Genomic DNA, 27,624 nt, shown 5'->3' with positions numbered 1-27,624 from the left:
TGAGGAAGGCAGCCAGCAGGATCCCCCATCGCCATGGTAAGTGCACACCATCCCACCACCAGCTGCTTGCAATTAAACCCATTACAGCATGAAAATGGGAAAGGCACAACTAGCAAAGTGACTGTACGGAAACAAATTGATTTTGCAGGTATTTTGTAACAGAGAAAGCCCTAATTAAGCCATCTCTTGAGGAAGAAGTCATCCTTTGACTTCCAGGTGGACCAGCCCACTGGCTCTAAAATCAATTGGTTTCAAAGGCAATTATGGCCTGAACAGCCCCTCCTTGGCCCAGATTTGGTCCAGCTGGGTCAGTTCCAGTTGCTTTGTTATCAGCATGACATGGAGATGGTGGTTGTGTAGGTGAGCAACAAATGCCAGAGAAGTAAGAAAATGAAAGTTTCCTCCTGTTTGGTCATAGCTCAGATTAATTCCGAAATTAACATTTGAGACATGTTGTGTATAAGCAGTAGGAAATACTGCTATTAGATTCTGGCTGAGAAGATGTTCCAAAAAGGTGAGCATGGGCCAGCATAAATCTCCCTGGAAACTACATCAAGTGAGCTGCATCTTATCATCTTTTATGACCTTTTCTTCTGATGAGATCACACGAACAGAACTGTAACGTACAAAGGATCAATAGATGAGACAAATGCAAGTAAGATCTACTACAGACTCCAAACAGGTCAATTCCAGCGATCAGTCATGTAACAGCCTTTTATAAATGCAGCATACAAAAGGAACTAAGCTGCTCCTAACCCCCGTGCTGCTGCCGCCTATTAACAGAGCACACTGTGAAGGCAGCAGTCTAGCGAAACAAAGTTCAATTCCCAATTGAAATTCTCACTCTTGCAGAAACAGAAGGGCTGTTTTACTCTTTTCTGCACTTCAAAGCCAGACATCAACAGTGCAAGCAAGAAGAAAGGATGTTGTGTCCCGCCAGGGGCTGACAGGCAGCAGCGTCACGGAGAGCAGCGACGCAGTGATGAGCAGCACAGAAATGCTGGGAATCCATCAGCGCGGCGACCTCGGCCTGCTTCTGATCGTTAATGCTGGGAGAAGGCACTTTAGCAAGGGAAAGTCTGAGGCTGCTGCTAGCATAGTGTATATTATCCATACAACACTGCTCAACGCTGTAAGCTTTTGTTTTCTGTATACTGTTAAGTTGTCCGATGCATAACAAGTGCACTGCACAGCATAAATCCTATAAACCAAAGCCATGCAGAGTTTTATTCAGTGGCAGCTCAGTTATTTTTACAACCTGCATCCTTCCCATTCCTTCCATTTTGGTTTCTCCCAGGCTTCAGCTCTCTGCAGCTCGGTGCCAAGCAGCTGCCCAGGCTGCGTGGTTCTCACTTCAGCTACAAAAGGAGACAACCTGCTAGCAACCTCCCTATGTCTGTTAATAACCACAGCGAGGTCTAAATTCCCTGCTTCCAAGTCTGTAATTGCACAATAAATACTTGCTTAATAAAGCTGACTTTTGTTTTGTAAAGTGCCTGTTGGTTATTCGTAGAAATGTGATGTGGAAATGGTCTATTAAGTCCCTTCTGAAGCATCCCCTGAGCAGCTGCAGAACTGCTCGCTCTGATATTTTTCTGGCAAAGTGTTACACAGTAAATAAGATTGTGGCAGAAAGTCAAAGGAGACATTCAGCATCACACGTTTTGAGTATGAGATTGCATTTCTCCTAGTTGCAGAAATAGAGGTTTGCTATGTAGATACGACGGAGATAAAATTCTCCATTTCTGTGATCTGAATCTTTGATGAAAAATCTAGGATGGAAGGACAGCAGCCATGGCAAGTTCTAAGCATGAACTGCATTGCCCCACATAATGGGTTTTGTCTGAACAGCAAATCCAGCTACAAAAGCTTGAATTGGTTAAAACATGAACTTTTTTTTTTTTTTTTAACCTCTCTGGAAATAACAATGTGGGGGATGTGCATATTTGTAGCTGAAGTTCTGTGTCTGTCCTTCTCCTCCATGCCCAGGTAGCTTCAAGTGTACCAACCAGCACAAACCCACCGAGGGGTTCACCCCTTTGGCTCGGTGCAGCTCCTTTCCAAAAGGACAGAAATCCCATTTGCTAAATATACAGACATTAGGAAAGTGAGAAATCCTGCCAGAACAATGGGAATCAACACAGCAGTCGGTGTCTGCAGCAGGAAGGTGCAGCCTCACTCAGGAGCAGCTCTCATAGTAGGTGACTCGCTTATGGATGGCGTCCCGGATCCTGCCCACCTGCTCCTGAAGGCCTGACAGCCTGGCTGACTTGGCCACAAGAGCTCTGTTGCTTTCTTGAATTTCTGTCTCCAAAGCTGAGGAGAGAGGGCAGGGAAGGTTTTGTGAGATCATAAGTGGAGGAAGGCATTGTGTGCAGCCTGCCTTCCTGGACTGAACCCCTCCTCCCTCCTGCACCCCTCTCTTCTGCCCTAAAAATCCCAACCTCTCTGGCACCCAAAAGCCCCAGTTCACCTGCCCATCACCCCGAGCTCAGAGGCTTACTTCCCATATGGAGCATCATGTTCCACGTTTCCTCAAAGAGAGCTTTTGCCTCCAGATCTATGCTCTGCACACGGCTGCCCTGTGCTCCCAGCGCAGGGCTCTGCCCCTCTCTGCTCTTCAGCTCTGCATACATATCTTTCACTCGTTGGAAAGCCTGGGGAAAAGTAAATTAAGCAGCAGCACATGTAGGACTGAGCAAATAAACTGGTGAAGATTTACCAATGTTGAACCCATTTTAAATACTAAAGAGATACTGTGCTAGAGCTCTGCAATCACGTTAACATGCACAGCGTGCTCACAAAGATGCTGACTGGCATCTGCACGGGCTGCTCTGCCTCAGGTGGGGCAGAGAGCAGAAACAGGTCTTGAGCCAAAGGCATTAAGATTGAGAAAGCCAGAGGGAGCACGGTGCAAGGCCAAATACCTGCTGAGCCCCATTGGCCTCCTCGCTTGCTGCTGCTGCTGCCTGCTGCGCATCGCCGGCCCGCAGCCGGTTCTGCCCTGCTGTCTGCTGCAGCCCAGGGAGCCTCTCCGCCAGCACAGCCAGCTGGGCTGCCACCGAGCCCACGTTCTTCTCAGCTGGACCAAGCACTGCCTCGATCTACAAGCAGAATGTTCCATGTTAAGAGGGAAATTGCAAACAAAAACTTTTTCTTCTGTGCAGTGAGGGCCCACGGATTTCCTCCTTGCAGGCCTGGAGCTCAGAGAAACAGACAAGTGAAGACCCAAAAGGGAATAGGGTTTTTTTTTTTTTACACAAAATATCTCACCCACTTTGCTGGTACAGGGCTGTACCCCACTGCAAAGCAGCAAAGGAGCAGAGAGCAGGGAGCAGTGTGTTATTTGGGAAGTCACTGAACATCACTTACTTCCTCGACACGCTCCTGAATGAACCGAAGGGAAGAACCTGAGCCCCTGATAGCCCCCTGAGCCTCCAGCAGCACTGTGTTTGCCTGTCTCAGATTCCCAACAACTTCTTCCACATTGCCTTCCACAGCATTCGCCCGGTTCCTGGAGAAACACAAGAAACAGCCAGAGTGAGTGTGGAGAATTGCATGGACTGGATATCAGGACTGCAGGGGCAAAATATGCAAGCTGGGGAAGCAAGACAATACTGTAATGGAGAAGGCTGTGATCACCCCACACACATCCAGACACAGTATAGAATAGCCATAGAGCAGATTTCCATTCAAGAGAAGTGTTACTTCCATTTCACATCCCCAAACAGAGGAAATGAACTGAGAAGGGGAGAGATGTAGAAACAACTGCTTTGCAAGGGTGCAGGAAAAAGAATTAAAGGGAAATTAAAGGGAACCAACTTCACTGCATACTATCTGCTTTTCATTGGGACTATTTAGACTGGAGGACAGAGCTCCCCATAGTGTCATGGTTTTTCATTGGTATTCCACATCATAACAGAAGCCAGACTGCTTTGTCTCATCGATTCCAGCGGGCTAAGCAGGTGTCAGACACTATAAAGGAGTTTACATACTTATCCCACTCACCTTCTCACCGGGATATTGCTGAAAGTCAACACATGACAAAGCAGATGCTCCAAATTTGCAAGGGCTCTGTGTAATTGCTTTTGAAGGGACCATGGGATAATCCTCCCAGCTTTCACCCAGAAAACAAATAGCCCATTTAATCCCCTCGTGCTCTCTCGTGTGATCAGAATGTGGGTCACCAATATCAATAACAGAGCCACCCCATCATCTCCCCTTATATGGTCTTGAGAAATAGAGAAAATTCTTTGTTACTTTTGGTATAGAGTTTCTTGCTCTAGGATCCATAACAAGATCTATTCTTGGCAGCCAGATCCTTATTTGAATCAAAGTATCAGAGAAGCCTCTGTAGAGACTGCAAATACATCCTTTTAGCCACCATGCATACACAGAAGCACAGTCAGATTTCACCCCAGCTGAGCATCAGCACATTCCCTCTGGCTCAGTGACCCTCAGCTGCCGAAAGCCTTCAGCCAAGCTGACCTGGCCTGTTCTGCCTCCTGCTGCAGCTGCTTGGCCTTTGCAATGTCCTCGGCTGTCTGGGCAAGTATGTTCTCTGGGCATTGCAGCTTGGTAGCCAAACTTTGAATCTCGTTCATTTTTCTCAGGACTGCAGCAGCATCCGTGGGGAGACGTAGAGAGAGAACAAACTCGCTGATTTCCTGGATTGTTGCAGGGTCCGTGTCTTTGTCTGCATGCAAACAGAGGAACAACGTCAGACAGAAGAGAGGTGAGAGGCAGGAAGGTGAAGGCAGATGTCCAGCATGCTCTTACACGTCATCTCTTCCTTTCAGACAGCTGCCAGAATCTACTCTGGTTTAATCAACAAGCTCAAGTTGCCGTCCTTAAAAGGCAGGCTCAGTATGAACATGATCTGCCCCATCCTGATGGAAATGGAGCACCAAATGGAAAGCATAGAGGGACTGAGGCACTATTGCGCCCCACATTCCTGCAGAGCACAGGCAGGGCTTGCACCACTGAGTAGATAAGGCTGTGTTTCAACACAAGCCCTTTTTATTGCACAAATAAAAGTTAATAAATCTGAGGAATCGGAATCAGGCTGAGCCCAAGGGACATTAGCCCAGTGATTAGCTCAGAAATATCTTCCCTCATCATTAACACCAGGCAGCACCAAGTGACCTGATTTTCTTATTCAGCTAATGCTCGTGAGGCTTATTATGTTATTACAATCTGTCTGTGAACAGTAAGTCATCCCACTGGTTTATAGGACAATGAGGAATTCTCTCACGATTAGCAGCCTGTTCCAGAGAGACATCCATTTATCTCCTGTCCATAAGGTCACTGCTAAACTCTTCTACACTGTGGTCAGTGCTGACTGCAAACCTCTGGGGAGCATCTGTCATGGTTATGGCTTGCCCTTGGACCTAAGGACAGTGAAAGACTCCCAGAGAGGTCTGGATAAACCAGGTAGCTGAGAGCCTAGCTGGGGTGAGCTGCTCAGTGACTCCTTTGTACCCTATTCTCATACATAATATCAGTGTAAAAATTGGGTTTTCCATGCAGAAGCCAACCTGCACACACACACACACACACTGTGAGCTTGCACACTGCTACCTGACAAGAAGTTCCGAACTTGCTGGATGAACTGCTGGGCTTGCCGGACATCTCCTTCGATCTGGGTTCTTGTTATGCTCATCTGTTCCATCAGCCGCAAGGCATTGCTTTGAATCTGATTAGCAGATGCCTCTGTCATTTTAATCTGCAAAAACCAAAATCCTGATGGAGTCATTCCTACTTGACCTGGAATCCCAACAGCCCTCCCTAAACCCTCAGTGAATTGAGCAGGTCACTTTGAAATTGCACTATTTCCATTTCTAACATGCCATCGTTTTCAAGGAGCACAAATGTTAAAGTCTGAGGGCTGGATTTGCAAAGAAAGCTCCCAAAAGAGGCAGTACCATTTAGCTTTTGCAAACCCATTTGAAATGGATTCTGAATGACTTTGAAACCTTGCTTAATCTGCACAAGCCCTTGGAGTCTGTAGAAAAGAGGTGCAGCAGCACGAACACGAGCACTGCGGGCTGCATCAAACGTTAGGGCATCCCTGCAGATTCTGAGGTATTTCCACATCCCTCACCCTTCTGTCATCCCAGTGCTAATCCCAACACCATGAGGAGGTCAAGTTCCAGCTTCTTAGTGACATTCCCACTGGAAATACGAGAGCAGCTTTCTGCCCCCTGTGCCAAGGAGAGGCCGAGACACTGCGCAGACAACTGAACCTCAGACCAAGCTCCAGGCTGGGTGTTTTATGGTGGGCTGCCCCTCCATGCCCACCCCTCAGACCTGCTGGCACTCACCAGCTGTGCTGTCTCCCTTAGCCGTGCACTCAGGCTGTCCAGCTCCCCCGCAGCTTTCCCAGCCACACGCAGGGCCCCACCGGCTAATGGCCCGGCACCGCGGCAGCTGAGGCCATCCCCGCAGGCCATGCCACCATCTTGTGGGCACAGCGAGCCTTCACACTGCGCTGGGGTGCACGTCTCCGCTCGGAAACCACCACAGATCTGGAAAAGAAGAGAGAAGCAGGGCGGTGAGGCCCACACTTGGCTTTGAGGCCTTCTGAAGTCAAGCTGGAGTCTCACAGGGACCTCCGTTTTGAAGGGGGCGCCATTTTGGCAGAGGCCGCCATTTTGTCAAGGGCCGCCATTCTGACAGCGGCCATCATTTTGACAGGGGCTGCCATTCTGACAGGCTCTCTCCAAGAGGCTGAGGAACACTGTGTGCTGTGCAGCAGGAGCTCCTCTTGGGGACACCCTCAGAGGCAGCCCAAGCAATGGCAGTGATTGGAGCACGTCTGCTTGGCTGCTAGCAGCATGCTGGCACATGGAGCAATCACTGCATTGACCCTCAGAACAGCAGCTCTTCCCTCGTAGAGAAACCCTGCTCAACCTCTGTAATTTGCTTTTAGACAGTAGGATGAGGAGGTCTGAGCAGTGTGTTTGATTGCCTGGCACCTTCTGATGTTGCCACCCAACAGAGAAGGCACTGCTGCAGGGCACGGGCAGGTGCACAGCCAGTGCAAGCACCAGCCCCCCTGAGTGCTCAGCAACACGATGGTGCCCTGCAAAGCAGAGGGGAGGCTGGTGGTCTCCACAGCAACCGTGCATTAGGAGGCACTGAAATGGATCTCCATGGCAATAACAAAGCAGTGAAGGAGAAAGGAAAGGAACCTCATCCAGAAATTAAGTGGGTCTGTGAGACAGGAGAACTGACACGTGAGAGAGTCCTTGGAGGAAAGATGCGCATGGCTGGGAGGGGGTGGAAGGAGAGCTTGGGTGTCTGCTGTCTGCAGCAAGGTTCTGCTCTGATGTCCACAAGCAGAGCTTTCCATTCAGGGCAAGTCTCTCTGAACAAAGTCTTCACCAAATCATTGAGATTGGAAAAGACCACTAAGATCCTCTAGTCTAACCATCAACCCATCACCCCTGTGCCCACTTCGTCATGCCACAATGGGCAATTTGAGCAAAGACATGCGACCACTGGGTAAAACCTCTGCCCCTCAAGCTACACAAGGCCGCATTGACAACTATACAAGCACAGAGAACCCCTTTCTATTTTCACCTTATTCACGGTAGGAGTCAGATTGGGAGATGAGGCCATCTGGGATCTGAGGGCCAGCAGCTTGCTGCTGTGCGTGGCAACTGCTGCCTCCAGCCCTGCTGCGTCCATGCGGCTCTCCCTGGACGTGGCCAGCAGAGTGGCAGCAGCAGCAGCAAGGCTGCTGGCGTTGGTGGATGTCTGGTGAGCAGATCGGATGGTCCCAAAGGCTCCTGCAGGAATAAAGGCGGTGAATGACACAAATGCCTCAGTGAGTCATAAATGCAGCAGAGCTACCGAAAGGAAGGCATTGACTTTACCCTGTGAGTGGATGTGTGCATGGAGAGGAGGGGGACACAGCTAGAGTGATTAGTCATGAAGGCACAAATAAAAAGCTCCTTTTATTTCCAAACGCCTTTCAGCCATTCCTGTACATAGAGCTGCAGAGCTTTGCTGAAGGACTGACCTCATGTTTAGGACTCTAAGACTGAAACAAAACTAAAGCAAAAGCCATGCGTGTGCTGATGCAGGGCTGTGCTGCAGCTCTCTCCCAGCCTTTCACACCGCCAGAGCAGAGCCCCACACTCTGCAGTGTAGCACGGGGGAGGCAGCAGAAGATGGCACTTGGACAGCATTAGCTGCTGCAAGGATTTAATGGCAACCTACCACCAGCAGCATCACAGGGCGTAATTAGATCTTCTGAGCACCTGACAGCTAGCTGCTGGTTCTCCTCCACCCCTCCATCCCTTCCATCTGCACACAGCCATTACTCCTGCAGCCGCCCCCAGCGTGATGACGCCTCCTCCCTGGGCTCAGCCCTATCCCTGCTGAGCTGTGGTGTTGGGGTGCTTTGGCACACAGTGCTGCGCTGGTGGGAGGGACATGGGGCTGCATACTGAGCTGCCCAGCCCCAACAACCATGGGAAACAGCCCCAGATTGGTCAGAGATGAGGCAGAGCAGAAAGCATCTCTCACGCAGGAGGGAGAGAGGATGTTTGCTGTTCCTAAGCTGACAGACCGAAAACTTCTCCATCTCCTCCACACAGCCACTAGGAAATCATCAGCTACATAGTCCTACTGAGGTTAACTGTCAGCCTCAAATGAAGAGTTTAGAGTGGTAGTGCTGTACCTGACAGATCTGTGCTGCGGCTGGTTTCAAACTGGGTCTTCTTGCTCTGATACTGGGCACTGATGGTAAGCAGGCTGCTATTGAGAGCTTCAAAGTCATTTGATAGAGAGGCAGTCACATCCAGAAACTGAAAGTTGGGATTAACGCCTTGCATTTGCTCCCTGAAAAAAAGAAAACGCAGAAAACGTGAACTTGAGCAGAGAGAAAAGTGCATGTAGGCAGAGAGCAGGACTCTCACTACAGGTGCACCAGGTGGGACTGCAAGGCAGTTCAATATTTCGAGTCACAGAAGCAAAGCAGTGCATCCCTCACCTGATGGCAGTGAGTGCATTGCCCAGCTGGGCCAGGCCCTGCTCAGTGGCAGATGAGTGACCAAGGATGCCCTGCGCCTGCTGCACGCTGCTCTGTGCCCGTGAGAGCCGGAGGCCCAGGTGGGAGCCCCCAGGCAGCCCCATGCTGGAGTTACTCAGGCTGGCCTGCTGCAGGCGCAACCGCAGCCGCTGGATGTCACCATCATAGGTGTGGAAGCAGGGGTGGCACGGCTCACAGCTGGGGTAGGTGCTGCAGTGGTCCCGTTGGCATTGGTCACAGCGGGGGCCGGTGACACCTGGGCGGCAGAGGCAGCGGCCTGTGGATTTGTCACACCCCACGTCCTCGGTGCCCTGGAAGTCACAGTTGCACTCTGGGGAATGGAAAGGGGAGAGAAAAGGTGTGAGGTCCATTGAAAGGAGAAAATAACAACAGATCAGATCCTTCTAGCTGGATGGCAATGCAACGCGCAGTGGGACCCACCCTGGTAGCTCCACAGTGCCAAGGACAGAGGTGAAACAGCGTGGAGAATGCTGATGTCAGAACATGGACCAAGTGCTGTTTTTCTAGAATAGTGGTGATTTCACAGTGCTAAGAAACGCTGTGCCAAAAGTGAACGTGATGCACCCTACCTGTGCATCCTACCCTGATGTCTCCAAAGTGCCTATCTGGGCAGGCCTGCTCCTGCTGTGCAGCAGAGCACGTCCGCCCCGTGAAGCCTTCTCTGCATTGGCACTGTCCTGTGAACTGAGAAAGGAAAAGGACGTCAGGGAGGAGACTCAGCACTGCTTATGCTCCTGGAAAAGCCCTCCCTGGTGAGTGCTGAGCTGCTCCCCAGCCTTTCTGTCACCTGTCAGCTTCATCTCCTACCTGGGGGCAGGAAAACCATAAAAGGAGTTCCCAGCCTGGGAGAGAGATGAAGCAGAGCAGAGGAAAAGCGGCACCTGAAGTAAAAGCAGCAATTATACTCCGCAATGCTTCTTAACAGATGCAGGGGCACAGCAGGGAGCACAGCTCCCCAGTGCTGTGGAGGCGAAATGGAAATAAGGCGTTTTGTCACCAGCCTGCTGTCAGTCTTCTCTACACAGCCCATGTCCTTGGATGTGGGTGCAGCGATGCCAACAGCAAAGCTGTGGGGCACGGTCTGCAAACAGCCTTGACTCATGAGCACTGCAAAGCTTTAGGTTTTGTTTCCAAGACAAAGGAATCGCCCACAAGAAACCAGTTTTTGAGCTCAGGTCTCCTCCCTGTGTTGTTTAGAACCTATCTTTGGCTCTCTGCTTTTGTAACGGCATTTTTACATTTAGCTATAATTTTCCCAGTTATCTGTTAAGGCTGAAGTGACACACATGCTTTCCGTTGACAAATGAGGATAATTAACTTGCCGTGCCTGCTTGAAGATCTCTTATTAGGATTTCCTTGCTAAATAAATATCAAGCCTTTTAGTGTGGCTTAATCTTGCCTCCGTAATTATCACCTCCTTTTATTTTCCTGTGTAGTCTGTCATAGTGCTTCTAGGAAAACAAGAACAGATTGCGGTATGAAGTGCACTGCCCGTTTGTAGAAGCTCCCAAAATTGGGACAGGTGCTTTCAATGCTCTGAGCAGTCCCAGGCTGCAGTGCTGTCCAGCAGGACAGCTTCCATTGGCAGCGATACCCCCAGCTGCACTGAAGCAGGCAGAGAAAACAATAATAGATATTGCTGGAATGATTTCCAAAGGGAGCACCAAGGCCTACAGACAGCTAGTGACCACCAAAGGATGCTCAGAGCAGTACCTGGTTGCAGTGGATGCTGTGGGAACCACTGGGGTTGCACTCGCAGGGCCGGCAGCCCCGGCCGCTCGCCATGTCCCAGTGCCCAGCTGCACACTGGTCACAGTCGGTGCCCACCACGTTGGGCAGGCAGGAGCAGCTCCCCGTCTCATCATCGCAGGGCACATTCTGCCGCGTTCCCAGGACGTTGCAAGCACATCCTGAAACAGAGAAAGGTTCTTTGGATTAAGATTGGGTGCTGAGCAGCAGCCTGGCTTCTCGCAAAGCTGGGAGGCTGCTGCCTGAGACATGCTCTCCCACTCCTCCCTTTGCAAAAGAGCTTGGCACAAAGGTGCATCCCTGCTCTTGTACTTGCTGCCTGCTCAAGCCTAGCAGCCAGATTCAGCAGCCCCAGAGACCTCTGTTCCCAGCACAGACAGCGTCCACCCCAAGCTTTGGCTGCCCTCTGCTGCACACAGCCTGTCTTGCCTGTGCCGCATTGCCTGCAGCACCTCCTGCAGCTCCCTGCATCAGGAACAGCGCACAGCCCTATGCATGCCTTGAACCCTGTTCTCCCTATCCCTGTGGCCAAACACATCCCTGAAACAGGCCACAGCCTAAGCAAGGAGCTATATAACGTTTTGCAAAACGCAGCTACATCTCAGAAATCCCAAACCCAAGCTGGCTGGGAAGCACAACCCTTGCAGAAGATGCTGAGGGCAGAGGTGCAGGGGCAGCAGGGGCTGTCTCACAGCATACTCACTGCGGCAGCCCAGGGGGTTGGCATGGGCCAGCTGGGCAAAACCTGGCTTGCAGAGGTGGCATCGTTCTCCCTGCACATTCTCCTTGCAGACGCAGTGCCCCGAGAGCGGGTCGCAGACGGAGCCTGGCACCGCGCCGTCTGGGTCACACTCGCAGGCTGGAAAGGTGTGAGAAGTGGCACTGCTGAGCTGCCTTCAGAACAACTGAGGAGTATGAAGGGGAGATCACTGGGCACTCACGCTGGCAGGCTTCAGGATGGGTGAGATCCTGCCGCTGGTTGCGGAAATAGTTGGTTTTGCAGCGCTCACAGTTGTTTCCCTCCGTGTTGTGCTGGCAGTCATCGCAGACACCCCCGCTCACCCCACCGCTGGCGTGGAAAAGCTCCGGGTCGAAGTGGCACGAGGCCGAGTGGCCGTTGCAGTTACACTCTACAAAAAAGCCCAAACAGCCCATCTGGTGCTGCAAGTGTGCAAGCCCTCCAGCAGCACAGGACACGCTGTCACTAGAGGGTGCCCTAGTCCCCTGCATGGCACCTCTGCACCCAGTAACAGTCCCAGTACGGAGCTGAGGCATACTGGGCAAAGCAGAGCGGTGCCAGTGCATCCGTGATATTGCCTGGCTGCAGCCTCTGTGGAGCAGAATGCTTTGGGAAGCCGTTCTATAGAGACAGCTCATACTCAGGAGGAGGAGGAAGAGGGGAAGGCTGTCACCGTACGCTGGCACTCATGGGGGTCGTTGTCCTCCGCGGGGGCCCAAGGGCGGTCATTGTAGAGGGCAGCACAGTGGCCACAGTTGGGGCCAGCAGTGTTGTGCTGGCATTCACAGCGCCCATGCACCTACAGCGGAGAGCAATTACTCTGTGAGAGCTCAGAGCTCAGCCCCTGCAGCCACCAAGCTCCCAAACTCCTCACAAAGCCCCTCTGCCTCCCTCCCCACACAAGACATGGGTTAACGGCCTTCATTCTCATGGCCACCATCCCACGGCTGCAGGCAAAATGGGCACTGCTCCCCCCAGTTACATGCAGCATTGTCCCCAGGCTGTTCTCTACATCACGAAGCTCACCATGGCATGGAGGTCCCTCGAAGGGATACAGCGGTCAGCGTGGCCATTGCAGAAGCAGCTTCCCAGCACCTGCATTTCAGTCACCGCATAGAAGCTGCTGGGCGAGCGGTAGCTGTGGTGCATGATGTGTGGGAGCTGGGTGAAGTTGATCCTCAGGTTGGTGAACTGCCCCAGCTCTGTTGGGGACAGACATTGTGAGAGGACAGCAGCATCAAGGTGCCATCTGCAGAGATGCCTCGCGCTGCGCACAGCGGGCTCAGAGACAGCAGCACCAGCACCCCAAGCAGATGAACCATCAGCAAAGGCCTAAGGCTGCTCCTTGGCACTCCAGGGGCAGCCATTGGGCACACAGCAGCTTAAGGCTTTGCTTGAAGAAGAGCTGTTCCAGCCCTGCATCCTCCATCACCCCTTGGAAAACTGCAGGCTGTGTCTTCCCTCCCTTTCTCAGACATAACAGAGGCTGTTCACTTACTATTAACAGACTGGCTGTAAGAGGTAGTAATGGTAGATGCCAGGTCTTGGACACTGAATTTCACCTTAGAAGCAATAAAAAAATTTAATTAAAAAGCAGAAAAAGCAGAGTGCTGTCTTCTCAAACTCTGAGGGTAAGGGTGTGCTCCAGACCCCAGCCATCACTTAAGGCAGAAAAAAGGCTTCAGAGATGCAGAGGGTTTTGCAGAAAGATGACCTAACCCACAGAGGAGTGAGGGCTTTCCCTTAGGAGCAACAGGAATCCTCCAGAGCCCCCCACTGGATGCGTACAGCATCACTGTATACAACATTGGTAAAAGTTTTTTGGGCCACCGTGTGTTTCTGGGACACCACACAAGCCACCCACCCCAAATCCATGGTCACACTATGGGGCACAGGCACGTGGCTGGAGTCCTTTCCATAACCCACCCAAGTGCCCCAGATCTCACCTTGCCCCCGTGCACAGGGTACCCATGCTGGGCCTGCAGAGGCTGGCATCGAGCATCCCCCCAGCTCTCGGGGGCACCACGGGGGACGTGGGGAAAGGCAGCAGCACAGTCAGAGGCCAGGTACTGGTACACCTCCCATGTCTTGCCAAAGTCTGTGGAGCGCTCAATCAGCATCGCGGCGGGCAGCGGTGACTGTAACATCAGGGAGAGAGGGACATCTGGAAGGTGATGCTGTGAACTGGTTCCCACCCAGGGCTGGGGAGATCTTCATCCTCATCATCATTCTCCTCTCCTTCCCTCCAAAACCTCGTGTCCTGTGGGCCTCCATCAACTTTTGAACCACCGGGAACCAGCAATGCCCACCCATCACCACCCACGACTCCCCATGAGAAGCACTACTGCATACTGACCCTGAAATCCAGCATGACGCTGCTGAGCTGGAACTTCTCATCCAGATCCAGCTGCAAATAAACGTGCTCCATGCCTGTGGGCACAGAGAGATGGCCTCAGAGATGCAGGACTTCAGGAAAACACACCATTTGGCTGCATAAGCCAAGCCATCTATTCCCCTCTTTCCCCGAATTTACTGAACCCAGCCCTGCTGGGGACCAGCACTCACCACTCTGGGATTGCCACCAGCGTGCGCGCCCGGCAGAGGACAGCATGTTGGCCACACGGTGCCCATTGCGGGCGTGAGGCAGCCGGGAGTCACACTTACAGCATCTCATGTTCCACTGCAAGGAGAAAAGGCGAGTGGGAGGTGGGTGGGATAGGGCACAGCCCTGGTGCAGACCCCACCAGCACTGGACAAAGAGCCAACACACTGGGGACATCATTGAAGAGCTCCATCAATGGAGCTGAGTTATTGGAGACCTGGAGAACTGCCATCATGTGCCAAGTGGTACCCAGGACCAGAGTGGTTACCCTCACGCTCCATGTAAAAAGAGAAAACTTATGAATGAAAGGGTTAAAAACTAAAACCGAAAATTGTTTTGACCGCAATATATTTCTAGCAAACCATCAAAAAATACTTCAAAAAAAAAAAAAATCATTCTCCAAAACTGCAAATCTCAAAATAAAGCTCTGGGCAGCTTTTCAGCACCAATTTGCCCCATGCCGATGGCCGAGCAGCTATTTGCTTGGGTGAGCAGAAGGGTCTTCCTCTCACATCCCAAACCCTGTGTGGGATTCAGCCACCTCTGCACTCTCCCCTCCAAGAGCAGTGGCAGCAAACAGCTCAACGGGTGAAAAGTCAGTAGGTGGGAAGTCAGGTGACTCAGAGTTCAGCCCTTCACTTAAGCAACTCATTCAAGCAGCAAACAGAGACGTGGCATGGGCAACGGGGAAATCAGGATCCCCGGGGAGCAAACAAACACCCTGCTTTTGACCAACCAAGCAACGCGCTGTGCTGGTGCTTCTGAACGGCTGCCGGGTACGTGGAGCACATGGGTGGGCTCAGAAACATTTGGAAAGAGACAGAGAGGGATTGAGCAAGAGGCAGGGAGTGGGAAGGTATGGCCAAGGGGGGAGGTGGCATGGAGAAGCAGATGGGCATCACCAAATCGGGGGGTCCTGCAGGTGGAGCTGCGGTGGTTGAATGGGAAGGCTGCAAACAGCTACTGTGGATGAAACCCAAACACAGACCCTGCCTGCTGGTCCTAGCTGCACCCCAAGGCAGGAGCTGGCTCTGAGCAGGAGGCACTTTTTGGCCTGGAAGCCTCTCAGCATTGTGCTGGATATAGAGAAGAGATCCTCAGCTTAAACCACTCTGTTTCCACAATATTTTCCACTCTTTATGTTCTCTGTCTATAAATACCCCAGAACAGGACTTGGCTAACTACAGCACTTATAACAATATTGCAGAGTAAGCAAACACAGACCTGCCACTGCATGATGGTGCAAGTTCCCTGGCTCCACCACCCCCTCCCAGCACTGCCAATAGGAACCAGCAGCACCGTTCTCTGACCCAGAAGCACCATTCCCTGACCCAGGCAGAGGAGCTCGCTGCAGATAATGACTGCTAGCAGCAAAACAGCAGGAAAGCTAGAGCAATTATCCACAGAAATAACCTAGCAAACAACTGCTAATAATGATTAAACTTCCCAGCAGTTCTGACTCTGATTAGAACAGGGGAGGATGCATTTCTGCAAGGGGAAAGGTTAATGTCAGCTAAATTATTCATTAGGAATTACTCATGCATGCTTACTGAGACCATTCACAGCCACAGACATGAGCACATCCCACAGCTACAACCAGTGTTGGCTGCAGTCACACTCAGAACACGGTGCTGAGCAAAGAGGCAGCTCACAGCCACCACATCTGGGGGCTGTGCAGCAATCTTTACCAATTCACAGCTTCCTAGCTTTATCCCCCAGGGCAGCCTCGGACCTGAGTGTGGAAAGTTGAGGTTTTTTTCCCCTCTCCCATCCTCCCCCTTTATTAAGGCCAAAATTAACGCTGGAAAGCCAAAATTATTTCATGCACTTTGAGCAAATTGTGAAATTCCTCTATTGCACAACATGAGAATTCGCTATTACTGACTGTGCATGTGTCTCAAAGTTCCCTGGGGCAGAGGGAATTACCAAAAATGACGGCCCAGCTCTGGTCTGAAGGAAGGCTTCCTAGGAGCACACCTTTCCCCAGTTCTCCCCTTCCTATTTACCAGCACAGAAACAGCCTGAGTGGATTCATCAGAGCCAGCATTGCCAGGAATAGAGCAGGGCCGTGAAAGTACGTGACAAAATGGAAGTCAATAGGTCACAGTTTCTAAACTCGGGCCCTCTCCATCTCTACCCCAGCAGCAAAGGCTCCCGGCTGTGTGGCAAATTAGAAGCACCAAGAGCCACAGTGAGTCCTGGTAGCTAGCAGATGGGTCTGCTTAGAAAGTACTTACTGACTTCAGTGCTGCCCTTGGAGCAAGCCAAAATTCAGGTCATGGAGATCTTGGGAACAAATGAAATCTGGTTGAACCTTTAGAAAGGTAACTCATGAGGGGTCATTTGAGAGGAAAAGCAAGCGTGCTGAGAATAGACAGACTCCTGTTTTACAGGTAAGTGGTGGAGAAAAAATAATCTATGCAGAACAAACAGCTGTTGTGAAGATGAGGATATACGACATAGAAAAGCAGAGCATGTGTGGATGGGCTGCATGAGTGGAAACGTGCACGCACCTATGAGTGATGGACAGCTGCAAAGACCAAAAGACACTCTTGGGACACTTTGCAGAGTCTGGGGATGCCCAGCCCCATCCCTGTGCCCTGCTGCCACTCTGCCTCGTGCTGCTCTCTGCTTTCACCCCGTGCATGGGGGGTGCCTGGCGTTGGCTTTCCTTCCTCATTTCCCCCCCTCACATGTAGGGGCAGAAAACTTCAAATGACCTGAAGCTGATGGCCTCTGACCAAAGTATGTTAAGTAGCTGTAGCTGCCATTTTCATATGAGTAAAGAGCCCTTAAAATAAAACCTGGCTGAGGTGCATCACTCAAAATAAACTGAAGCAACTCATTCAGCACATATGAGAAGCTGCTGCTCTCCGGTCATGAAATAGAGACCTTTAGGAACTCCAGGACCTTGGTGGTCCAGTGCCAACACAGCTCTGTGAGTCAGAGCTCTGCCAGTCAGCTCCAGGCATGCGGCAGCCTCGTGTCTCCTGTGCAATTAATATCCTATTGCGATAGTAATCACTGCCCCAGTTCTATCTGGGGAGTAGAGGGCAGGAAAAATTTATATGTATACAGAGAGATGGAGCATTCAAAAATAGAGTTGGCAGCAAGAGTAAGTTATATTGGGAACAAAGACACCTGTCAGAGCTCTTAGGCAATCCCCTTTTCCAGCCCCACAAATTCCCTGCTCACACCAGCACTGCACACCAGGCCAAGCAAGGATGTGCTCCATCTGCTTTCCATAGGAATATGCTGTAGAAGGACCAATAGATGTGTCACTGCAGCTGAACCTCCTGTGAGCAAACTGTGTTCATAACATGGGACTGTACTTCAATTCTGAAGCACAGATGTGTGTCTTAGCCATAACCTCCAATGCCATTCCCATGCTGAGCCAGTCAGAAGCAACACAGTGAGCTGAAAGCACAGAGCACTCTGTCCTCAGACTGGTGTTGCTGGTGATCCCAAATTCAGAGGTGATTGCAGGGCCGGGACTGCAGCAGGGCGAACATCTTAGGCATGAGGGCTAAGGAAGTAAACTTCATTCCTCCTGCTTGAAAGCAAGCATGTGGGCGCCTGTTTTCCTCACCCAATCTGTCCTCACATCATTTCCCTTCAGAAAAGCTTCACTTAAAGCCTGCCACGATGACAGTCTGCAAATCTGTGCTGCACGAGCTGCTCCCCACCCCACACATTGTAGAGGCCCTGCTGCCTCTGCGAGGGGTGACGTGATGTCTGAGAGCATACGGGGGAATTTGCACTCAGGTGGCAAAAAAAGAGATACAGAGAATGGAGGAGGAGAAAAGTGGGAAACTGCCTTTTTCCTCTGTGCATTGCTGCAGGTAGAGACATATCCCTGCACCAGGAACAAGGTGTGTCTGAATGCCAGAGATGTGATAGCACAGAGCAGCACCACAGCTGCTGAATTAACTTCAGCAGGGCAGGGATTATTTGGTGCAAACCCTCAGCATCGTGAAGCACCATCAGCTCTGCTTTGAGCAGGAGGGGAGATTGAGGTTGGATGTCAGGGGGAAGCTCTTTCCTATGAGAGTGGTGAGGTGCTGGAACAGCTGCCCAGAGAGGCTGTGGATGCCCCGTCCATCCCTGAAGGTGTTCAAGGCCAGGTTGGATGGGGCCCTGGGCAGCCTTGGCTGCTATGAAATGTGGAGGTTGGTGGCCCTGCGTGTGGCAGGGGGTTGGAGCTTCGTGATCCTTGAGGTCCCTTCCAACCCTGGCCGTTCTGTGATTCTGAACTTGGGGACCTCCTCAGTCCCATCTGACTACAATTATTCCCTGCTTCTGAGGAGGCATTTTTCTGTGTAAAGGACCTGAGCTTGATTCATGATTGGGGTCTGGAAAGCAAACGAGCTGCAGGGCCCAGGAACGTTTCAGTGGGAGCTTCCCTATTCCAACACACCCAGGAATCCCAAAGGAGCAGGCTGTGTGGCTTGGACCAACATCAAGCCAACTCATGCAGGTGGATACAGAAGGTAGCAGCAAGGCAGACAGAATCATTACTCTTCAACATATTCACTTTCACAAGCATCAGCCCGTGTTTTTTGGGAGCAGCCAAAACCAACTCAGTGCTTGGGCACCATAGGGAGGGATGCCACGGTGGCACAAGAAGGGATCTGGGTGATTCCCACCTCATACTGCTCACATCCACCAAATGCAAATGCAAGCAGGCAGAAAACCTTACACAAGCAACATTTAACATCCTATGTTTCCCAGGGCCAGGGTGTGAAGACCCACAGAATGGCCACGTGCCCATAGACTGCTCCCAAAAGTGGGAAACAGAGCAACAATACAAAAGGAAGGCAAATCATCTTTTCCCTATCTTGCCTATTCTTTAAACAAAAGATGTCACAGTGATTTGCAGAGTGGTTTGGGTACTACAACTGCAGTTCTGAATAGGCCCTTCAGCTGAAAGCACTGCCAGGCCCTGAGGACACAGGCATCTTCTGACATGAAGGCCAGGGCACATTGCTGCAGAGTAAGTGCCTTCATGCTGTCCTTGAAGGGGCGGCCAGGCCAGGAGCTGCTAATCCACATGAAAGCCACACCAAGCCTCCCCTTGGTTCCCCTCATTGCCTCCAAAGCGCTATGTTTAGCATCCAGACAGAGATGAGCTAACCAGCCTTGAATCACACCTGTCTTAGTCTTTCCACATGCATCAGTGCCTTCAGGACATCAAATTCAGGGACACCTTTTTTTTTTATTATTATTTTTATATTTATTTTTTTTAGTTTTCCTCTTTGCCTTCCCTGCCACCTTGAACAGCCATTTCCTGAGCTCTGAGTGATTTCCAAGCCAGGCCATTGGTCTGTTTGGTTTCCTCCCCCCTTCTCTTTTCTAATCATCGCCACAGTCCCTTGTGCTATAAATGGCAATCCCGAGTCTCCAAGGGATGGAGCAATCAGTGGTGCAAAGTATAAAGGTTAGAGGGATCCGGAGCAGACAATGGAGCAGGGGATGCAATCCAGCAGCCCAGCAGGATTGCAAAAGAAGCCCCCAGGGCGGCAGGCAGACGGCTCATATCAGCCAGCCGGCACCAGGCATCAGCACCCACAGCAACCCCTCATCCCGTGCCCTCTGCTGACACTGCAAAACCCACTCCAAATTTGTACCTATTTGGCACCAACACACGAACCAGGCAACAAAAAGAGTCAGTGAATACATTTGACTATTATATGGGATGAGAATAGGGGGGAAAAAGCGAGTTTGTGAGACTCATCTTGGCTTTAATTAGGAAATGCTCAGCATGAGGATGTCTCCAAAGATAGAAGCTGGAGTATTCACAACTTGTAGCAGCCATCACAGCTGCAGAAAAGAAATGAAGGTCTCCGATTCCAGCAAAGGAAAGGCATTAAATACACAAAGCTTCTATTCTCAAAGCTAGAAGTGATGAATCCAACTCAACATACCAACATTAACTGTTCCAAATTCCTTTAATGTCAGTACTTATCAGCATAAGGTGCTGATTCCACTGACAAGCTATAAGGAATACAAAACCTGGATGTTTTAGGGATCTGAAGACCAGCTGGCCACCACCACCTCTCTGCCTCCCACCAATTCCATTCCAAACAGGTATTTGTGCTCAAGGTATTTCACAGAAGAAAGCTGGCTCATTCCAGCTGGATTTCACTGCACAGAGCACATCCTCATAGAGGACTGCTGTGCCCTTTCCTCCTGAGCACCTCATCCAAGCACCCTCCCAAGGTGCTCCTTGCCTGCCCTTCACTGAGCCCATTCCAAGCTCTCCAGCACAGCCACATTTCCAGACTAACACAGAGAGGTATAAGGAAGCACTCGCATCACAGACAGCACCCCTGCCTGAGCACAGAGCTGAAAAATGCTGCGAAATGAGCCGTTAGCTCTGACTTTGGATTCTGGTTACAGCTTTGGAGCCTGGGAACATGCAGCTGCAGCTGTTATCCTCTGAGCACCACTTCCTACCCCCACACCATTTAATTGGAAACAGCCGCTTGGCTCAGCAGCTCTTCCAGCAAAAGCCTTGGAATGTTCCCATTTCTGACAATTGAAAAATGAATTTAGCTTACAGCTAAGGAGGCTGGGGACTGGATGGCTTTGGATTTTTGGTTGCAAAAGCTTCCATTCTGCCCATTGCACAGCTTGTTCCCTGCTCACACTCAGCTTCTCTGCCCTGATGTGGTGCAGAGGAGGACCCCAGTGCTGGAGGGGACACAAAGCATGCAGGGAGAGAGACAAACACCCAAAGTAGATCAAAAACATTGTAAAGGGTAGAAAGGATGGGTAAAGGCATCAGCATCCCTACACAGGCTTAGAGCAGAGGGAGCAGCACGTACCTCTCCGTGCGGTGTGCAGTACGTCTCAGGTTTGGTGAGGCCACAGGTGGAAGAGGCCATCAGGTGCTGACCCCGTCCCAGCAGGAGGTCCCCAGTGGGGGGATAGCAGGCCCCATGGGAGCAGGCTGGCTGTGCTACCCCTGGCTGTGGGCAGGCTGCAATGGCAGGAGAGGAGAACACAGTGACTAAGGCAGCAGGTTGGCCTGGGACAGAGCTGCACCTGGGCACGCCAGAAAGGATGAGGGTTCATCCTTGAATTGCCTTTGTTTTTAATAGCTTAAAATAGCTTTTTGTAGCTATTGCTCCTGAAACTCTTCTTGATAGGACACATCTCCAGAATCCCAACGTCTCGGTTCCAGGGATGCTCAGTTCCCTGCTCACTGTACTTAGCAACCCAGACTGGTTTCCCTCCATGTACCCACAGGCCCTGCAGGAGGTTGCTCAGCACAAAGCATCCTTTTCCCAAAGCACTATTACTGAACGCCAATCTCCCAGCTGCAGTGCTGCTAATACAATGTTTACCTAGCAGCATTTCTTAGCCTCAAAGGGAAAACCTTCCTATCATTTCCTTCTCATCAATAAACATAATCATCCAATTACTTTTGCAAGAAATTTAGCTATCCGTAAACTCACCTTGCTTAAACCATGGCACACACGGAAGCTCTAGGCAATATAACTCACTGCAGTACTCATTTACAAACCCAATTAAAAGATCAAGGTAATTTCCAATAGGCAACAAACAGCTTTCCCTCCCATTTTTCCAGAAACATGGAATGTTGAGCCTTACCAAGGAGGACAAATAATGCCCACAGCCAAAGCTGGCAGCAAGACTCCATCACGCCAAGGACAAGGACACACCTAGAGAGGAATTTGCAGTGTAAGCAAAAATATCAGAAAATACCATCTTCAACCTCATCCTGGGCACTTTACATTCCTAATCTACCTAATTTTAATTGAACTAGCAGGTGAAAGTCAGGAATAATGTAGAGGGAACCCCTCAGACTGTACATCAGATGAGCACAGGGAATCGCAGCCCTTCACCAAACAGGACACCCAGGGTCCCCCCTGAGCTGAGCACAAGGCAGTCCCCTTCCCAGGCACTGTCTGTGGATCTTTGTGTTGTTGCTGAGGTGAACCACACAGGCAAGAACGGCCCCTTGCTGTCTGCAGAGCTCCAGTTTCTGCCTGCCTGGCTCTGGGGACCCCAGAAAGCCACAGGCACACACACAGCATCGAGCAGTGCCTGAGGAGCCCACAGCCACCCCATGCTGCTGCCCCTCAGCCTGGCCGTGCTGCTTGCTGCCTAACGCAGCTCCAGCTGGAAGATCCCAATGCCCTGAGCCTGGGCAGAGAGCACTGATAAGTGCAGCTGCTAGGGGAGCTGGGCAGCCAGCAGCACGCTCCACTCCAGGAAGTTCCCCCACTGCTGCCCTGTGTGACCGGAGCCCCATTCCCAGCCTCTGAGGTGCCCCAGGTCCCCTCCACATACCTGCCCGGTGGCGAGGGCTGTCCCCAGCAGCTGATCCCTGCAGTCACACCCGTCTCCAAGTGCTGTTGCCTTCCTGTTTGGCTTTTAACAAGCTTCTGCCTCACCTGGAAGAGAGGTGCCCGTGGGTGTAGCAGTGATAAAGGCGTGATTCAGGCACTGCAGACATCCCCACCCAGCTCCGGGGAGCTCAGCTGCTCCAGACTTTACAGTGTGACAGTGGTGTGAACAAGCAGGCCTGCAGGAAATGGCCTCGGGTGCTTCAAGGCACATCCCTACAGGGATGTCCTTACCCCAGGATGTGCCCCAGGTGTGCTCGGGGCTCAGGTGGGTGCTGCACCCAAGGGCTTCGGTCTCCCTCTCCCCAGTGCCAGGCTGCACAGCCAGCAGGGTGAGGTGCCCAGCCTCATGCAAAGGTTTGGTGCACCCCGCTCAGCACCCCGACCTGGGCATTTAAAGCCCAGTGAGATTCTGTGTGGGTTGTAGCCGTGCTGTATATTCACACACCAGGCATCAGCCCACAGATGACCTGGAGGAGGGATGGAGGGATGGGGCTGTGCAGGCTGCAGCACGCATCTCTCCTGTCTCCAGCAGCAGAGCCCCTCGAGGCACAAAATAGTTCTCAACCTCATCTTACACAATCTACATAAATACAGTACTGCAAACTAACTGGCTGTGACAAAAAAAAAAAGGCAAAGAAGAGAAGCACAATTCTCTTTTGGGTATCAAGAGAAGTGCCACAATTTCCAAAGAGACTCTGTATTTATCACACCAGGATGGCTTTAACGGCTCCTTGGGAGCCTGCAGGAAAGTCACCATGAGAGCAGCCCTTCTCCCCTGCCTGGGGCCTAATGCAGACCTCTGCTGTGCTTGGTGCTTCAGTGCCATCAGTGCTTTACATCAGCATGCAGCAAGGCACAGCTCCAGCACCCGCAGCACTGCTGAACTCAGAGGTGCAGATTTCATAGTTACCTCCTCAAATCCCCAAAACCACACAGACCCCCCCATGCTCTTGTTCTGACAATTTTTTTTTTTTATGGTTTAAGCCAACCCCAGGGAAAACTTGCAGGAAGATTTGCTATTTACTGACTCAGCCCAACATCACGTCCTGCGCCCCGTCACGCCGTGCCAGGTGGCCCTGAAGCTGTGTGCCCAATGCACTGCTGGTGGGAGCTGCCTGCCCGTGGAGCTCCTAGAAAAGGCGTGCAACAGAGCTGGGAAAAATACTGCCCTACGGCTACAAAGTGTGCAGTGTTGGTTCCTGCCCTGCTGTGCCTGCCCACAGTGCCGGGTGCAGGAGCAGAGCTGGGTGTGCCGTCCTGAGCCACTGCTCAGCAATGTGGGGCTGCTGCATTCCTGTGCCCAGCAATCCTCCTCCACCCCAGCTGGGGGGTGGGGGGGTGTAGGGAGAACACCGGAGCATTTTGCTGAGGACCTGAGAGCTGAAGCATGCCACGAGCACAGACGGCGTCCTGGCGCATCTCATCCAGGTGGGCACAGGGACCCTCAGCTCAGCCCCATGCAGCCCAGGGCTCAGCACCTAATAAGCACTGCAGGAAACTGCAGCAAACCTCCCTGACTCCTACACTGGCTGGAGGAGAGGAGAGGAGAGGAGAGGAGAGGAGAGGAGAGGAGAGGAGAGGAGAGGAGAGGAGAGGAGAGGAGAGGAGAGGAGAGGAGAGGAGAGGAGAGGAGAGGAGAGGAGAGGAGAGGAGAGGAGAGGAGAGGAGAGGAGAGGAGAGGAGAGGAGAGGAGAGGAGAGGAGAGGAGAGGAGAGGAGAGGAGAGGAGAGGAGAGGAGAGGAGAGGAGAGGAGAGGAGAGGAGAGGAGAGGAGAGGAGAGGAGAGGAGAGGAGAGGAGAGGAGTCTGCGAGTCTGGGCTGAATGTCTGCTGTTGGGCACCTCTTCTGTCTGCTTCAGTCACACCCAAAGCAAGGACAGACAGACAGGTTGGCTTTTGCTCTGCTTAGTGCTCACCACTTTGGAAGATGAAGCTGCACTGCTGGTGCTGGGGGGTATCAGCCATTCCCTGACCCAGGTCAGCACACAGGCTGCTGCCAGGATTTTCACTTCATCTTCCCACAGCAGCTTCAATGCAAACAGTGCCTCGGTGCCCCAGGCAATGCAAGCTCAAGCAAGAACAGCCTCACTTATGGAATACCTGCTGCAAATTTTTAAGTCTCAGAAGGAAAGCAGGTGGGTATTCAGGGACACAGCTTGATGTGGGGGACCCCCATCAGCACTGTGCCTTGATGGGACTTGGGCTTTTATAAGGAGGAAGCCACAGCTGAAGGCTCACCCAGACAAATGCCACTGCATGCAGCTCACTGCCCACCTCACCACGTCCTGATGACAGCACTGTCTGAGCACGTGGGCATTTCAGGAATTTCTCATGAATTCTCACACATTACCAGAAATCCCTGCACCTGCCTGAAAGCAAATAAAACTTTGAACCCAAAAAATCACTGACCTAGTTTAGATCTAACCCGGGGTTACCCCGGTGCCCTCTGCTCAGCCTGGCACTGCCCCAGCCCTGCTCCTGCTCTGATCTGATGCGCTCCGTGTCCCCAGAGAGGAACTGTCCCACTAAGAGGCAGGGAGGGATGCTCCTGCACAGCGAGACCTTGGCACGGCCACATTCATCAACAGGAGAAGCTTTGCAATAAATGCAGGCACTCTTTGAGCTGTGTCCCCTCTGGCACTGCAGAAGTCGCACTGCGTTCTGCTCCCAGTGGCCACTTTGTCCCTCCCCACAGACCAGAGACACCACCAGTGCATGCCATCACCCCACTGTGATAAACACCAGAATTTCTCCCCTCTTTACACTGTCAAAGACCAAACCCAAAAGCATTGAGCTCAGCGCATGGCCATGCTCAGGGCAGCCCCTTCCCAGCCGCCACATGTCCCCCCTTCACACCATGGGATTTGGGTTAAGCCTCACTGTCCTGCACAGCTCTTCCTCCCGATGACGTTCGACTCTTGTCGTTTTCCCAGCTTTAATGCCTGCTTTAATCAAAATTGCAATTAAACCTGACAACCTCCCTGTGACTCTCCTAAATAAGATTAGGAACCGGCTAAAATTAGTCTAATTTAATGTTAATCATTAATCTTTTTATCCACTCTTAATCCAATTTAAATGTCCACACAACGAGACTGCATAGATGTCGTTACTGCAGCTCCAAACAACACTGAATTAAATATTATTTAATTAACTCAGCACCGTGCTGCCATCAGAAGCGCTTGCAGGTGATCACCAACCGCTCAGTTACCCAAACCATCACCAGAGCCCTGAGCTTCTGCAGCTCCAGGTATCAGCACGGTGTGATTGCAGACATCTCCTTCTGCATTTTGTGTATACAAAGTTCCTGGGTTCAGGAGGCAAAGCGATCCTGCCTGCTTTGTTTTGTTGCTTTTCTTTTTAACTTCTTATTTTTCAGGCTGAGCATCACCTCTCAGACCCTCTGCATTGCCTGGGATCACAGCCTGCACCGTCCTGCAGTTTGCAGCACTCTGGGTGGGAGCAGAGCCTGCCCTGGGCAGGAGCACGACCTTGAACTTGCCCTGTCTGATTGCTGTCTCCTCTGGCTATCTTTTCTGCAGCGCTCGCTTTTCAAAGAGCTGCAGAGAGGAAAAACGTGGCTCGAACCAAAGAATTGGCTGCAACCTTTGCCGCCAACTTGGCAGAGAAGATAAGGACTTTATTTTAAGAAGGAAAAAAAAAAATAGGCAGTAAGGAGGAATAGCCTCTTTAGCAACTTTTACAGCCAGCCTTGCAATAAAATTTCCTAAGTGCATTCAGAAGAAAAAAAACCACCCCAAATTTCCCTTGCAGCCCAAGCACCTCCCAGCAGCACGGGGATGGCCGCAGTCCCCTCTACGTGCGGGATGTGAGCACAGGGCTGACTCACTGCTCACACAGCACAGGGACCAGCTCAGCAAGGAGGAAGAGGGAACAAAACCAATGCACCCACTGCTTTCGTTTCTGAGGAACCCAGCGCCCGCCTGCCACCGACCTCACGTGGGCAGGGAGTCGCACAGCAGGTGTGCCAGGAAAAAAGGGGAAGAAAGCAGCACATGGACTGCAAACAGGCTTGGCGATGCGAGCAGGACTTTGGGTTCCTCTAACCATGAGGCAGACTGCTGATTTTAGGGCATAATTTGGGTAACACTGCCTCATAGAGCAGCTTTTCAGGTCATCCAGAATAAGGACAGAACAACATAAGCTCCAGCCGTTCCCAGATGGCTCGGGGTCTCTTCCTGTCTTTCCCACCCCAACAGTGCTGAGCCAGGAGATTCCTCCACCTCTCACCATGGCTCCCTCTGGGCTTTACCCCTTTATCAGCACCTCCTCCTGCACCAGCTCACACTGCACACATCCCCAGCAGCACCCTTAGCTCTGCAGAGCAGGAATTACCGACTGCAGAGCACAGCTGGGACGCTGCATAGGTGCACCAGCAGAGCCAGAGGTGCAGGGAGAGCAGAAGCAGCTGATGTAATGCATGGTATTGATGCAACGCTATCGGGCAGCGAGCCAGGGAAGCAGTGTGACAGTGCTGTGCTCTTTTTTTTTCCCCTGTAAGGAAATACTCTGCTCTTTCCGTGAATCATAAGGGAGGTTAAAATTACAGCGGGGCACTACGGAGTTTCAGCACTGGGAGAAGGATGGTGTGATGTAAGAAGCAGCCTATAGCTTTTACTGCAGGTGTCACTGCCAGTTGTTCCCTTATTTGAACAAATCAAGGTGTTGTCACACACTGCATCTCACAGCTGTTAATGGGTCCCTTTGCCAACCTGCAGTAGTCTTTAAAGTGCCTGCATCCCATCCTGGGTCACATCTGTTGGGCTGTACCTGGATGGTTGTACCCAATTCCCAGGCTGGATGTGGCTCTGTGCAGCCTGGTCTGCTGGTTGGTGACCCTGCACATAGCAGGGGGTTGAAAAGGGATGATCATTGCGGTCCTTTTCAACCCAGGCCATTCTGTGATTCTGTGAATTCACTGTGAAAATGGGCAGCATGAGAACATCAGTACTGCTGAATCCAAACCCCACTTCCATATACAACACCTTACATCCACCAGCTCAGAGATTAAACACTACTGATACTACTTGAACCCCCCCCCCCCGCCAAGCACTGACTCGATAAACCTGTATAATATACAAC

General features: G+C 51.5%; 1 protein-coding gene across 1 annotated transcript; it reads right to left on the bottom strand.

Moving 5' to 3' along the window:
- Positions 1–2,179: 2,179 nt before the first annotated feature.
- On the bottom strand, positions 2,180–21,820 carry LAMB3 (laminin subunit beta 3; the record flags this gene model as incomplete). Its single annotated transcript, XM_079546553.1, has 22 exons — positions 21,766–21,820; positions 20,979–21,133; positions 14,115–14,229; positions 13,906–13,979; positions 13,496–13,687; positions 13,048–13,111; positions 12,576–12,751; positions 12,228–12,348; positions 11,752–11,940; positions 11,514–11,669; positions 10,775–10,971; positions 9,631–9,745; positions 9,002–9,371; positions 8,690–8,850; positions 7,585–7,793; positions 6,324–6,527; positions 5,581–5,725; positions 4,489–4,696; positions 3,373–3,514; positions 2,928–3,104; positions 2,504–2,657; positions 2,180–2,316 (listed from the first exon to the last, which is right to left on the bottom strand). Exons 1-22 carry the CDS (start codon positions 21,812–21,814, stop codon positions 2,180–2,182), a joined length of 3,510 nt encoding a protein of 1,169 aa, XP_079402679.1. The 5' UTR covers positions 21,815–21,820.
- Between the last annotated feature and the right edge of the window lie 5,804 nt (positions 21,821–27,624).

Source organism: Tetrao urogallus, assembly GCF_951394365.1.
Source record: "Tetrao urogallus genome assembly, chromosome: 24".
Lineage (NCBI taxonomy): Eukaryota > Metazoa > Chordata > Aves > Galliformes > Phasianidae > Tetrao > Tetrao urogallus.
The sequence above is the reverse complement of the archived record's forward strand: the minus strand, read 5'-3'. Positions and strand labels throughout refer to the sequence as shown.